This window comes from Zalophus californianus, chromosome 10 (genome assembly GCF_009762305.2).
Source record: "Zalophus californianus isolate mZalCal1 chromosome 10, mZalCal1.pri.v2, whole genome shotgun sequence".
NCBI lineage: Eukaryota > Metazoa > Chordata > Mammalia > Carnivora > Otariidae > Zalophus > Zalophus californianus.
Genome location: NC_045604.1, coordinates 107319710 through 107334680, shown reverse-complemented (window position 1 = coordinate 107334680; position 14971 = coordinate 107319710). Strand labels below are relative to the sequence as shown.

The window sequence follows — 14971 nt, the reverse complement described above, 5'->3', positions numbered from 1 at the left end:
AGAGGGGGAGACAAACCACGACAGACTATGTCCTCCTTTTAAAATGTACAATTCAATTTTTACAGTCTGACTGTTCATTGTCCAAGGAATGGATAATGAAAATGTGGTATGTATATACCATGGAATCTTATTCGGCCATAAAAATGGAAGGAAATTCTGTATTTGGACAACATGGATGGATCCTGAGGGCATTATTAAATGAAATGAGTGAGACAGGGAAAGACAAATATTGTTTGACTTCAATTACACGTGGAATAAAAAAACAATACAAGAAACAAAGTCATACAAAAAGGAGATCGGATGTGGTTATCAGAGGCAGGGATTGGGGGATGGGACTTGAATGAAGGTGAGCAAAGGTACGTACTTTTAGTTATAAGATAGAGGAGTACTGGACTGGTAAATACAACATGATGACTATAGTTAACACCACTGTATGATGTATTTGTAAATTGTCATCATAGTGGCAGAAAATTTTGTTTTTATAACTGTACGAGATGATGCATGTTAACTAATCTTATTGTGGTAATCATTTTTATATATGTATGTCAAGTATATGCAGTACACCTTATCTTATATAATACTGTATGTCTCTTATAACTCAAGGAAACTGAAAACTCTGCTTGGTGCATTCAAAGATATGTGTAACTTTTACTGCACTCAATTGTTGGAATATTGTTGTCAACACAGAAATCCTGTACTTCTTTAGTATCACTACCTACTTTCCTTAGACCTAAGCAACCACTAATCTGCTTTCTGTCTGATAGATTTGCCTCTTCTGGACTCTTCATACAGATAGAATCATATAACATGTGATCTTTGTGGCTGCCTTCCTTCCTTAGCGTAACGTTTTCAAGGTTCATCCATGTTGCATCATGCATCAGAACTTTCTTTTTATGGCAGAACAATATTCCACTGTATGGACTTATTGCATTTTGTTTATCCTTCCATCTTTTGAGGGACATTTGGGTTGTTTCCAACTCTTGGCTATTGTGAATAGTACTGCTATCCACATTCATGCACAAGTTTTTGTTTGAATACCTGTTTTTAATTCTTCTGGGTGTGTATTCTGAGATGGAATTGTGAAGTAACTTTGCTGTTTGTACAATGCTTTGCATTGTAACTTGCTATGTTGCTAAGGTATAGTGTGTTTAATTTAATAAGGAACTGCCCAACTGTTTTCCACAATAATGACATCATTTTACATTCCCACCAGTTAAACATGAGGGTTCTGGTTTCTGCTTATCCTTGCCAACAGTTGGTCTACATTTGTCTATCTTTTTGATGATGGCCATCTTAATGAGTGTGAAGGGTATCCCATTGTGGTTTTGTTTTGCATTTGCAATGACTAGTGAGGTTGAGCAACTTTTTATATGCTTGTCGCCTATTTCATAACTTCTTTTTTAAATTTAATTTTTTATTTAAATTCAATTATCCAAGGTATAGTGCATCATTTGTTTTTGATATAATATTCAGTGATTCATTAGTTGAGTATATCACCCAATTCTAATCATATGAGGTGCCCTCTTTAATGCCCATCACCCAGTTACCCCATCCCCCCACCCACATTCCTTTCCACAACCCTCAGTTTGTTTCTTGAAGTGAAGAGTCTCATATGGTTTGTCTCCTTCTCTGAATTCTTTCCATTCAGTTCCCCCCCACCCCTGTTGTTCTCTGTACTATTTCTTACGTTCCACATTCGAGTGAAACCGTATGATAATTGTGTTTCTCTGATTGACTTATTTCACTTAGCATAATACCCTCCAGTTCCATCCATGTCAATGTAAATGGTAGATATTCATCCTTTCTGATGGCTGAGTAATAGTCCATTGGATATATGAACCACATCTTCTTTATCCATTCATCTGTTGAAGGTCATCTTGGCTCCTTCCACAGTTTGGCTATTGTGGACATTGCTGCTTTGAACATTGGGGTGCATAACTTCTTTAGCTAAATATGTATTCAAATTCTTGCCCATTTCTGGTTCAGCTGTTTCTCTGTTTTTGAGTTCAAAGAGTTGTCTGCATCTTCTAGATAAAAGACCCTTAAGATATATGATTTGAAAATTTTTTCTCTCATTCTATAGGTGTCTTTTCACTTTCTTCATAGTGTTCTTTGTAGCACAAAATTTTAAATTTTGACGATGTACGATTTATGTATTTTTCCATTTTTATCTGTGATTTTAGTGTCATATTTAAGAATGTATTCTAATTTCTGAGGTCATGTGACTTGTCCCAGTAACATTTATTCAAAAGACTATTTTTATTCCATTGAATGGTATTGGAAACCTTCTCAAAATTCAGTTGACCATAAACACATGGGTATAATTTTGAGCTCCAAATTCAATTCCATTGATCTATATGTCTCTCCTTATGCCTGGACCACACTGTCTTGATCATTATAGCTTTGTGGTAATTTTTGAAACTGGAAGTTAGAGTTCTACAATTGTATTCTTTTTTTTCCCCCCCAAGATTGTTTTGGTCATTCTGGGTCCCTTCCATTCCATATGAATTTTATTTTATTTTATTTTATTTATTTTTTTAAAGATTTTATTGATTTATTTGACAGACAAGATCAGGCGCGTTCAGGGTGGTATGGCCGTAGACAGAGAGACACAGTGAGAGAGGGAACACAAGCAGGGGTCGTGGGAGAGGGAAGAAGACTTCCCGCTGAGCAGGGAGCCCGATGCGGGGCTCCATCCCAGCACCCTGGGATCAGGACCTGAGCCGAAGGCAGATGCTTAACGACTGAGCCACCCAGGCGCCCCTCCATATGAATTTTAATTTCAGTGTGTCAATTTCTACACAGAAGGCAGCTAGGATTCCTATAGGGAGTACATTCATCTGTAGATCAGTTTGAGGAGTATCGCCATCTTGACAATATTAAGTTCTAATCCATGATCATTGGATGTTTTTCCATTTACATAAATCTTTAATTTATTTCAACAATATTTGTGGTTTTCAGAGTATAAGCACTTCCTTTGTTAAAGCTATTCCTAAGTATTCTGTTCTTCTTGATGTTACTGTAAAGGAGTTATATTCCTAATTTCACTTTTGGATTTTTTTTATCACAGTGTATGAAATATAATTGATTTTATTGAGACTCTAGTCCAAAAATAAAAGGCTAAGAGATCCAGGAATGCAATCTTGTTCCTTTGGTCACTCTAAAGATGTGGCAGGAGACACTGATCTGGCTGTTCTAGGGGTGGCCCATATGTGTGACTTGCTCCGACTCAGCCACTTCAAGTAAAGGTCATAAAGGGAATAACTCCTGATACGAATGAATCCTGGTATCTTTTAATCCTCAGGTTGGTAGACCACATTAGAATTGCCCCAGGGAAATTTTTCATTTTCACTGATATTTCCATTGCTTTTTTTCCCTTATAGTACTGTTTCCATTCCTTGCCCCAGTTTTTGAAATGCTAAATATCTGGCTATTTCCAAAACGTGTTACTGATTTTTTCACAAAATCTGTACAAAGGATGAAGGAAAGTCGCCTCAAAGATAAACAAAAGGTAAATCTGGTGGTGGTTCCATGTGCATGTTCACTTTTGATCTGTTATTGAACTGTATACATCTGATGTACACAGTTCTAAGTAGGTTTTTATGGTAGGTAGAGAACTATAGGGTTTAGAGCAGGAGACTTCTAACATTTTAGAGAGAATGAAGAAGGTGGAGGTCAGGGAAGGAGATAAGAAGATGAGTCAGAGAGACAATGTTTAAAATTAAAGAATAAGCTTGCCAACGAGTATGTCACTGCATAATCTTCAATGAGAGAAAAACTACCACTTCCTTTCAATAAATTGTCAAAACTTAAAAATTACTGCGTAAAATATTTTTCCTGGTAGTATGATTTTGCCAGATCTTACAGTGACAAAGAATCCCTTCATTCTAAGCCTCTTTTCTTACATGTTCTCCAGTGGAAATTCCCCTCAGGTACCTGGTTATGTTAAACTTGAGGCTATCATAATGTGGAGTGGGCAGGTGTCTTCTTTGGACACTGAGGCTGCAAGCTGGCTGAGTAGGCTTTGCCTTCCTGAGACCTGGCGGCCAGCACTAGGTCGTGTGTGGGACAAGGAGACAGGGCTGGTACCGCAGGATGTCTATGAAGATTGTGCAGAGTTCTGGGAGGATGGGGCACTGGAAGATGCTGACATGGAAGCTGCCCGTGGACTCTGCAGAGGCCAGGGAATTGGTCTATATGACCATTCATTAAGAATTAAGGCTGGAAAAACAAAAGGACTGAAGTCAGGGACTTTCTCCTGAGCTAGTAGGTATGACAGGAGAAGGAGCAGGCAACCCTTGGGCCAGGAAGCTGTGTTCAAAAGCCAGAGAAGCTGAGGATCAGAGAGAGCAAGAACCAAAAAGCAAAGAGACATAATGGCTGGATTCCTGTCAGGGAAATATCATGCTCTCCAAGATCTGTAGCTGGACATCTTTGTTCGCTGATGACTCTGGAAACACTAAACTTCTGGATGTGAAGGGGCCATATTCTCAGGAAAGAAGTTAGGTACTGCATCCCTGTTTTATTTCTGACTTCACAAGTGACTTTTTGTCATTGAAATGTCTCTTTCTGTTCCCAGCACCGAGTGGATTTTCTTCAGCTGATGATTAACTCCCAGAATTCCAAAGAAGTAAACACCCATAAAAGTAAGCAAGGAGAGCTTCAGATGGCTCTTGATGGGGTGGCTCAGAGACAGGGGGTGGTTCTGAGATATGGAGGAAGATTTTTAGCAGATGGAATATCAGAAAATCAAAGAAAGACACATGTTCAGATACAAATGGTAGCCAGAGAATTTTCCAGAAGAACACAGCCACAGTTTTTTCATGGCTTGACGGGCAATGATAGACAAAGCTGTCAGTGGTCTGCCACATGGGAGCTTGTTTCCAATGTCAGTCCTCCAGCCTAATTCAGACCCATTTAATCAGACCCTCAGCCTAGAAATTCACATCAAGGCTCATCACATCAGGAGGCACCTGGCCCCAGTATTGGCAACCTTCTTTTGGAACACTTAGTTAAACTTGTGTTCACTGGCTTAATCTACTCCCAAGTTTTTTTTTCCTTTTGTAATTAAGAAGTAACTAGTGCAGGATGCCTTTGCGACTGTGTACATATGGTGTTTGTCTTTAAACCATCACCTACTACTTTTACCATCCATGGATGGTATTTGATTAAAACTATTATTACTATGATGGTTGCAAAATGATGGCTTTCTACTTCTACCATTTCTTCTACATTTGGAGTGATAGTCCATTGTTGAGGTGGGCTTTCCATTCATCATCATTATTATATTTGTTTATTTATATATGTCAGTATGATCTTAATATAACTTAGTCTCTTACATCATTTTTTAAAATTTAGATTGTCAATTCTTTCAGATTTGTCCTTTAGAAGCCCTTTTAAGTGGGCTCCTGTGTCCTTTTTCTTTTCTTTCTTCTTCTTTATGGGTTCTATAGACTTTATTTCTTTAAAAATTTTTAAAAGATTTTATTTCTTTATTTGACACAGAGAGACACGTGAGAGAGGGAACACAAGCAAGGGGAGTGCGAGAGGGAGAAGCAGGCTTCCCACTGAACAGGGAATCTGATGCGGGGCTCAATCCCAGGACCCTGGGATCATGACCTGAGCTGAAGGCAGACGCTTAACGACTGAGCCACCCAGGCACCCCTAGACTTTATTTTTTTATAGCAGTTTTATGTTAGCTGCAAAATTGAGTGAAAGACACAGAGACTTATCCCATATTCCTTCTGCCCCACCTACATACAGCATCTCCCACTATCAAAATCCCTCACGATGTGGTAATTGTTTTACATTCAATGCCCCTACAATGACAGATTATTACCACTCCAAATCAATAGTTTACATTACAGTTCACCCTTGGTGTTGTACATGCTATGGGTTTAGACATACGTAGAATTATGTGTATCCACCATTACAGCACATAGAGGATTCTGTATCCTTTGCCCATTCATTTTCTGAGCATTTCCTTGCATTCTGGTATGAGACATTCCAGGTTTCTCTTCTGTTTCCCCTGGTGAGCCCTGGAATCATCCACTTCTCCGAGAAACTCTGTTTCCTTTTAGTGAGAAATGGTGTTTAGAAAACAAAATCTGGGATGTAGGAGTGCTCGTTGCTACAAGGGTTTCTTTGTTTCTATTTCCTCTCAGTGGGCCAAACAAAGAACATCAAATATATTTACACAGGACTGATGAAGACAAATATTTCTATATCCATAACCAGTGATGTAATTATGGTCTCTGCATCTGAAAGAAAAAGGGAGTCTTGATTTATAGTTGTTTCTATGACCAAAATATTCTCATTGTGGTCAATTTCAAGCTCTCTATGGTTTGACAACCATCTCACAAAATTCTTGAATATATAACAGTTGATTCTAGAGAAAAACAATGGGCTTACTCTATCACACCACTAGTATATAATATATATATAACATATATATATATATATATTATATACGACTGTGTCTCCTTTTATTCTATGTAACCATCTCTCTATCGTTCTAGTTCTACTACTTTCTGTGATGAAGGAAATATTCTATCTATGCTTGGCTCTGTACAGAACCACTACAAACATGTGGTTATTGGGCACTTGACATGTGGCTAGTGTCACTGAAGATCTGAATCTTATATTCTATTTAATATAACTAAGTAAAAGAAACATAAATAGCCACATCTGGCAAGTGGCTACCTTATTGGACAGCACAGCTCTAAAGTTTGATTATCATGGGGTTCATGGTAATCGAGAGCAAGAATTTGATAGTTGAATTGATCCACAGCAGCCTCACAGAAAGTATGACTGGGAAATCAGAACTCTATAGACCTTTCTTACACTTTTTAATTGTCTTTAGTTGTGAATTATGTGTTTGTGGCAGAGGCCATGTTCATTTCAGTGCTCTACGTATCCAAATGTCCTGATACAGTTCTGATCAAAGAGATTAGAGCATGACCACGCTGTGTTTCTGCCAGGAGAAAATCAGAGGTGCCAACTTATATTCAGAGTGGGGCCGTGCACTAAGGAAGGTGACCGATTCAGGCCATGATTGAATAGGCATTGCTAATTCCATTCACTGCATTCAGTTTGTCTGTATTTCTTGCCAGCCAGTACCCTGCTATTGACACATTCTTTCTTCTGCTCCTTTAATGGCATGGATTATCCTAGGTCTATCCCCACTCTTCTCACGTTGTCTGTGTCATAGTTTCTGTACATATTGGAGATCATCCACTTGAGAAGTTGTGTGCCAGGTCTTCTATTAGCTGAGACCTCAGAAAGGTATAATCTGTGCTTCTCAAGGTAGGTTGTTCACACAAATCACCACATCTCATGAAAGGTCAGATTTTGATTCGATATTTTAAGGTGAAGTTTGAGATTCTGCATTTCTAATAAGCTCCCAGATGCTGCGGATCCCACACTTTGAGCAGCAAGAGTTCATCTGTAGCCCAATTGTGTTCTCTTAAGTTCCTGCAGATATTTTTAGATGAAAGAGCATTCATTCTTCCTGATAATTGAGCCTTAGCATTGCAAACTCTCTAAAGAAATTTAAGTTCTGTTTTAGCTGGGGAGGATTTAAATTTTCCTGAGGGAGAATGCTATCCCATGTGACTTAGGACGGAAGTCATTGTCAGATTCTCCAAAGGACATACAGAAAACTCTATGTGCATTAGACAGAAATGCTAGCTCCTGAAATTACCTCTCTGTGTTGGTGGGGGTGGTGGCATAAGCAGGAGCAGATGGCCAAGAATAGTATAGACCATGGCAATAACCAGAGCAAGACAACTTCTTGCTTTTCTGTCTCTGTAGGTAGACATCAGAGTGCAAACCACTGTGAGTTTGATTCTGAACTGCTTTTACATTTTCCCCCAAGGGAATTGGGAGTTTCCAATAAATTTCTCATCATCTAAACTGTGATGTTTTCTATTCACCTGCTCTAGCTAAAATGTCTTTGCTTCTTTTAGCTCTCTCTGATCTGGAGCTTGTGGCCCAATCTATTATCTTTATTTTTGCTGGCTACGAGACCACTAGCACTTCTCTTTCCTTCCTTGTGTATGAACTGGCCACTCACCCTGATGTCCAGCAGAAACTGCAGGAGGAGATTGATGCGACTTTCCCCAATAAGGTGAGCGGTACCTACCTGAAGAGGGAGCCAGGATAGGCTTGGTTATGTCTCAGTAACAGATTAGCCCTCAAACCAAGTGGGTTTTCGTTAAAAGGTTTACTTGTAACTCACATTAGCATGTCCAACATGGGGATGAGCCTCTGCTTCATATAGTTATTCGGTGATACTGGGGAAAGAGGCTCTACTTTCTTATACCTGCATTATCTGGAACTTGGGACTAATTGTTGGCTGGGGAACAAGGAACTAGAGTGTCGCTCACTTGCTTTTCAAATGTTTGGCCCCGAACTGACATACATCTCACCAGTTCACAGCCGATTTGCAAAATAGTTTCCCCTAAGTTCCCATGGGCTGGGAACTATGGGGGTCTTCATGGTTATTGGGTGGGCAGTGAGTGTCTCTGCCACATACCCTATGAAATGGCAACCCTATTATCTCCATGTAACAACTCAGGAAACTGAGCCACAGAGAGACATCATAACGTTTTAAATTATCATATAACTAGTGGTGAAGAAGCCAAGCTAGGAGCCAGGGTGCCTGGATCCTGATCGACCTCTAACCTCTACAATGTTGGCTCTTGAATATAACACCAGGGCTCCTGGGTGGCTCTGTCAGTTAAGGGTCTTCCTTTGGATTGGATCATGATCCCAGGGTCCTGGGATCGAGTCCCACATAGGGCTCCCTGCTTAGGGGGGAGTCTGCACCCCCCGCACCCGACCCCTGCTTGTGATTTCTCTCTCTCTCTCTCTCTGTCTCTCTCTCTCTCCCTCTCTCAAATAAATAAAAAATATGTATATGACACGAAATGATAGGCACATATTGACCACACTGTTTACCAATCCCTGCCCAACCTGGAGTTCCCTACTTATGAATTGACCTGGCCTCTGGGTCTGGAGTGGCTTATTTGGCAAACAGTGAAACCCTGAAGCAACAACAAGGAGACCCTTCCAGCAACAGAGGGTGGACTGAGAGTAGGGTTCTGATCCTCCATAGAACGTTCCATAGAACCGAAATTGTGTGTCCACATTTGGTAGCATCCAATCCTGCCCTTCTCTTGCCCTATTTGGGTTGAAAGGAAGTAGGGTCTCCCCCAGTTATTTATACTTTTTATATAATAGAGTTTTTCTCTCTAAATACTGTAAATGTAATTGAAAGGTAGGGAGTAGGATATTTCCACTAGAAGAGTTTATGTGAAAGAGGGGATATTTTCTGTTGCACATTCTGCTTCCATGGTGCTGGTGTGTGACTCCTGTTTTGAAAGGGAAGAGTGACTTCACCATGTTTCACTTAAGACTAAGCGTCATAGGGAAGGAAAAATAAAATAAGATAAAAACAGAGAGGGAGGGAAACCATAAAAGACTCTTAAGTGTAGGAAACAAACTGAGGGTTGCTGGAGAGGAGGGGAGGGGAAGGGGGGGATGGGGTAACTGGGTGATGGGCATCAAGGAGGGCACCGGATGTAATGAGCACTGGGTGTTATATGCCACTAATGAATCACTAAATTCTACCCCTGAAATTCATAATACACTATATGTTAACTAAATTGAATTTTTAAAAAAATTTTAAAAAGATTACAGTTCACAATCTATTAGTCCCTTTAGTTCACATGAGGAAGAAAAACCATACCTGGTATTGGGAAGGATTTCAGGCCCTGTTTAGGGGATTGTCCCTGCGATCTCCCCTGGTCATTACTATTGCACACATGTCAGTGGGCCATTGAGCAGGTCGAAAGACATGGTAGTCATTAAAATGTTCATAAACGCCCTTTACCAAAACAAATGATTCTTAGGTGTTCCTAACTCTTCGGTAGTAGTGTATAGAGTGAGTTAAATATTGATTCCAAATCTCAGTGTATCAAAATCTGTTTCTTTCCTTCCAGGCATTGCCCACTTATGATGCCCTTCTACAGATGGAGTATCTCGACATGGTGTTGAATGAGACTCTCAGATTATACACAATCGGTGGTAGACTTGAGAGGGTCTGTAAGAAAGATGTGGAAATCAGTGGTGTGTTCATTCCCAAAGGGACAGTGGTGATGGTGCCGGTCTTTACTCTTCACCGAGACCTGGATCTCTGGCCAGAACCCGAGGAGTTCCGTCCTGAAAGGTACAGGGAGCCCTGGAAAGGGGAACCCACCCTCATATTGAAGGATATTCTGATATTTCCTTAGTATAGATGACAAACATGTGGTTGTACAATTATTTGTTTGTACATCTTTTTATTTTTAGATGTATTTTTCTTATTACAAAATGATCATTGTTGTCAAAATTTTGCAAACTGTAGTTGAGAAAAAAGAAAATTAATGTCAGCACCAGTCACATACATCATTATTGATCGCGTGATATATGTCCTTGTGGATATTTTTCTACGCATACATAGATTACTAAAAGTTAGGATGGCATTGTATATTTTTTGAACTACTTACTTAATGTAACAGTAAGCTATAAAAACATACTGTATTTGTGTTTGTGATTATATGCGTATACCATAATATACTTAACCATTCTCTCATTTAAGAAAATGGGGCTTTTTTTTCCTTGAAGTTTTTCTGCTCTCTCTAGCTCTCTGAATTTACTCCTCACATTCTCACATTGCATTTTTGTAACTCTGGACCGCAGATTCTGATAGCTGTAGTGTGAGAGCAGAGGCCGTTGAGCTGAGTTCACATTGCCGGCAGGAGGAACAGCCTCCTGAGGACAGAGGTGCGCAAAGGTCCTGTGCTGTGTGTGGCTGCAGTCCTGTGTCAGCTCCCACCTCTCTCAGTATCAGGGGTTCATCCAAAGCAAGCTCATCTGCTCTCTAGCCGTCTGAGACATCCTCCTTGGAGGGGTCTTGAGCTTTCCGTTCTGATCATTCAGAGCAGAGTGTGGCTTTGGGTGCAGCTTGAATTCTGCTAAAGTCCTCGCTTTCCTGTTTATTGTATTGGTGAGCAAAATTTGGATGAACTTTTTAGGGATCTAGACGTTTAGCCCCTGCCCCTAACTCCCTGCTGGCCGAGCCCTTCTCCTGTTGCATGGTGTCCCTAGTGCTAGTAATGCATCTGCACATAGTACTTGCTGAAAGAACTCAAGAATGACCAAGTCCTCTGTTTTCTAGACCAGGGGACCTGATGGTGCCCATAAGCTCAGGAGTGCCCTCTCCTATAGCCTCTCAAGTGGAAACCACAGAGCACCCCTTGTACCTGTCTGTGATTCATTCCGCCATGAGAGGAAGTGCTTACCTAAGTGTGTCAGGGACTGTGCCAGGCAGTATGAAATCCATGTATTAAAAATGCCTATTATGGATAATTTTATTGAAGATTTTATTTATTTGAGAGAGAGAAACAGAGAGAGAGAGAGAGACACGGGGAGAGGGGTAGAAAGAGCACAAGTGGGGGGAGGGGCAGAGGACCAGAGAGAAGCAGACTCCCGGCTGAGCGGGGAGCTCAATGTGGGGCTTGATCCCAAGACCCTAAGATCATGACCTGAGCCAAAGGCAGACCCTTAACCAACTAAACCACCCAGGTGCCCCTACTGTGGAGAATTTTTGACATACGCACAAGCATATTCTATAGAGACAAGTCTATGAAATACTTTTAATGAATCTCTATGTGCCCATCACCTGCCCAACAACCACGAACCCATATCAGCTGCCCCATCCACACACCATTATAATTCCTTATCTGTTTTCCATATTACTTTAAGGCATATCATCTGTAAACGTTTCAGCATCTTCTCCATAAGATAATATTTTATTTTATTTTATTTTATTTTTTTGAAGATTTTATTTATTTGACAGAGAGAGACACAGTGAGAGAGGGAACACAAGCAGGGGGAGTAGCAGAGGGAGAGGGAGAAGCAGGCTTCCCGCTGAGCGGGGAGCCTGATGCCGGGCTCGATCCCAGGACCCTGGGATCATGACCTGAGCCGAAGGCAGACACTTAATGACTGAGCCACCCAGGTGCCCCCATAATATAACGAGTTTTAAATAATACCTCACCACAATGCCATTATCAATTTCCCCAAAAACACATGTTTCCTTGATATAAATATGGAGGAATGAATTTTGAATAAAGTGTAAGTCTAACCTTCAAGGATTTTATAGCTTTGTGGAACAGATAGACAAAAACTCAGTAAGTATAGTGATTATTCATATCCGTGAGTATGATTATAGTGGAGGAGCATCACGTGCCTATGTAAATCATCTGAAAATCTGATCTGTTTAATTTGTTGGGGGTGGTCCTAGCAGGGAGGGTAGGGAAGTATAGGGGGAAAATAACAATGTAAATCATGGGAGGCATTTCTCCTGCCTCCTTTTTCCATGGATAGATGACCAGTGTCAATCAGTGTAGGCAGAATGCTACCTTTCCTTCAATCAGGCTCACTTCTTGCTTGCCTGTCAGAGTGTGAACATCTCACCACCCTAAATATAATTCTAGTGTTTAAGATAAATCTTTTCAACAGCATTCATCTCTCATCTCTTCAGCAAGACTGAATGCTCCCATAGGGGAAGGGGTATCCAACGACGTGTAGCTTATAATTGTCACAGCAGATAAGCATAGCAGGACTTCAGTAACCAGCCCATCAAAGTTTCCTATGTACCCCTGGTTGAGAACCCTGAATATGTAGCTCTTGTGGTTTTTATGTTTCACTAACTTGTTTCCAACTTGTAATGTGGAACCAGGTTCAGTAAGAAGAACAAGGACAACATAAATCCTTATACATACCTGCCTTTTGGAACTGGACCCCGAAACTGTCTTGGGATGAGGTTTGCGATCATGAACATGAAACTTGCCCTGGTCAGAGTCCTGCAGAACTTCTCCTTCAAACCTTGTGAAGAAACACAGGTCAGAGAGAGAACTTTCTGCAAAAAGAATGTTTTATTGTTTGTTTTTTTTTCTTTGAAACTAAGAGATATGGAATAGGTGTCGTGTGTGTGTGGTGTGTGGGGGGGGCTCATTTATCTTTAGTACTTTGTTCTATCAGCCAGAGAATCTATTTAGAGCCATCTGTGACCTTGAAGGGAAGTTCAGCTCTTGAGTGCCACATCTGTGGTTTATGACCCCCCAATCATAAGGGTCATATAGTCAGTGCAGTTTATGTGACATCATTATGCACAGACCTATGATCTTGAGCAGTATTTTAAATTTCTTTCAAGTCCACTGAAAGGAAGGGAACATGTTGTGCATAGTCATGACGTGCAGTGATAACCATGACGTGACTTTTGAAGGATCCTCTTCTCCACCATAACTTACAAACACTCTAGTGACCGAGGTTCTCAAACCCTCATTGTACATGGGAATCAGTGGGTTTGTAAAAATCCGATGCCCAGGTCATCTCAGAAACTCTAATGTAATTCTCCCAGAGTGTGGCTTTTAAAAGTGCCCCCATGATTCTCAAGGGCAAGCAAGGTTGAGAATCAGTGGTGTGAAGCATGTCTGCCTGATGGGAGGGACTCCCAGGGTCCAGGCCATCCTGGCTACTTGGCTCCACCTTCTGCAAGCCTGGCTCCAGTCAGGCTGTGCTCCCATCCCATCCCAATCTGTCATCATGAATGGGTGTTTCCATGGCAGAGGTGACAAGATGTTTAGCAGTGTGGATGTCCACACAATAAAATGTGTCATAAACACTCAAGTTTCCACATATGAAAATTAACTCTGGCACTTTTTGGAATTGTTTGCCACAATGGCTAAGAACCTGTTTTAAATTTTAAACACTCATCCTTTTTTCTTAAAATTAAAAAAAAAACAACAACAACAAACAAACACCAGCCAATATGAGTGTGTCTCCAGCCTGGTACAGAGTAAGTATTCAATAGATGTTCTGTTGAAAGAGTGATGGATGAATGCTTCCATGCTCCGTTTTGACAGCTTACAGAGTAATTTTAAAGAATCAGAGATAGATGAATCTAAAAATAGTATTTATATGTTTGTAATGCATTATTGTCCTTCATGTATCTTGCCTGCTTTGCTTCTGTTGTTGGCAGGGTTTCATTTGTTGGTTCTCGTATGCTTAACTGTTGCAGATCCCCCTGAAATTAAATACTCAAGGGTTAATTAAACCAGAAAAACCCATTGTTCTCAAGATTGAGCCAAGAGATGGGAGTGTGAGTGGAGCCTGACTTTCTCTAAAGACTTCCCCTTTGTTCTTCAAGAAGCTGTATCCCAGATTACCAGAGACTTCAATTTTCTTTGTGAGTAAAACCCAGAAATGAAGATGGCCTTCATGTACTGCCCATGACGGATGACTAGGGATTCCGTACATTCATTTAGCTTTTTTGCTGTCTGTGTGGAGCATTATATATTGTGGAGAGTAAAGGAGGTGATACTAATTGCCAGAGATGTAGACTCAGCCTGCCTTGTTCACATACACTACCCCCAGTTAGTACCAACTACTCCCCTGAGCACAGATCAAGAATAAAACTTTCTCAACAATTTTATCAACAAACTTTAATGAAAACAAGAATTCGTGTCATGACTGTGGTAGTGACATTTATATCACATGTCTTATTTTGAATATTTTACGTTAAACAATACACTGAGCCAGTCAATCAACATCTCTTTACAAAAGTACTAACTGATGGTTTCGTGCACATTGACGGGGAATCCGTAGAACTGATGAGTGAGAGCCAATGACTGAGTATTTTGACCATATAGTTACTGAGTGGGTGGAGCTTGTTCAGAACTCCAATGTGATATGCAAAGATAGGTGGGAGTTGGGGCACCTGGGTGGCTCAGTCAGTTAAGCGTCTGCCTTCGGCTCAGGTCATGATCCCAAGGTCCTGGGATCGAGTCCCACATCAGACACTGTGCTCAGCAGGGAGTCTGCTTCTCCTTCTCCCTCTGTCACTCCTCCTGCTCATGCTCTC

General features: G+C 40.7%; 1 protein-coding gene across 1 annotated transcript in view; it reads left to right on the top strand.

The window, feature by feature from the left end:
* Positions 1-14672, top strand: part of LOC118355995 (cytochrome P450 3A12-like) — a 32954-nt gene extending 18282 nt beyond the window's left edge. The window contains exons 8-13 of the mRNA XM_035722051.1: positions 3384-3511; positions 4580-4646; positions 7968-8128; positions 10005-10231; positions 12788-12950; positions 14129-14672. Of these exons, the coding sequence (XP_035577944.1) occupies positions 3384-3511; positions 4580-4646; positions 7968-8128; positions 10005-10231; positions 12788-12950; positions 14129-14224 (842 nt within the window). The 3' untranslated portion in view covers positions 14225-14672. The remainder of the gene's footprint in view (positions 1-3383; positions 3512-4579; positions 4647-7967; positions 8129-10004; positions 10232-12787; positions 12951-14128) is intronic.
* The last annotated feature ends 299 nt before the right edge of the window (positions 14673-14971 follow it).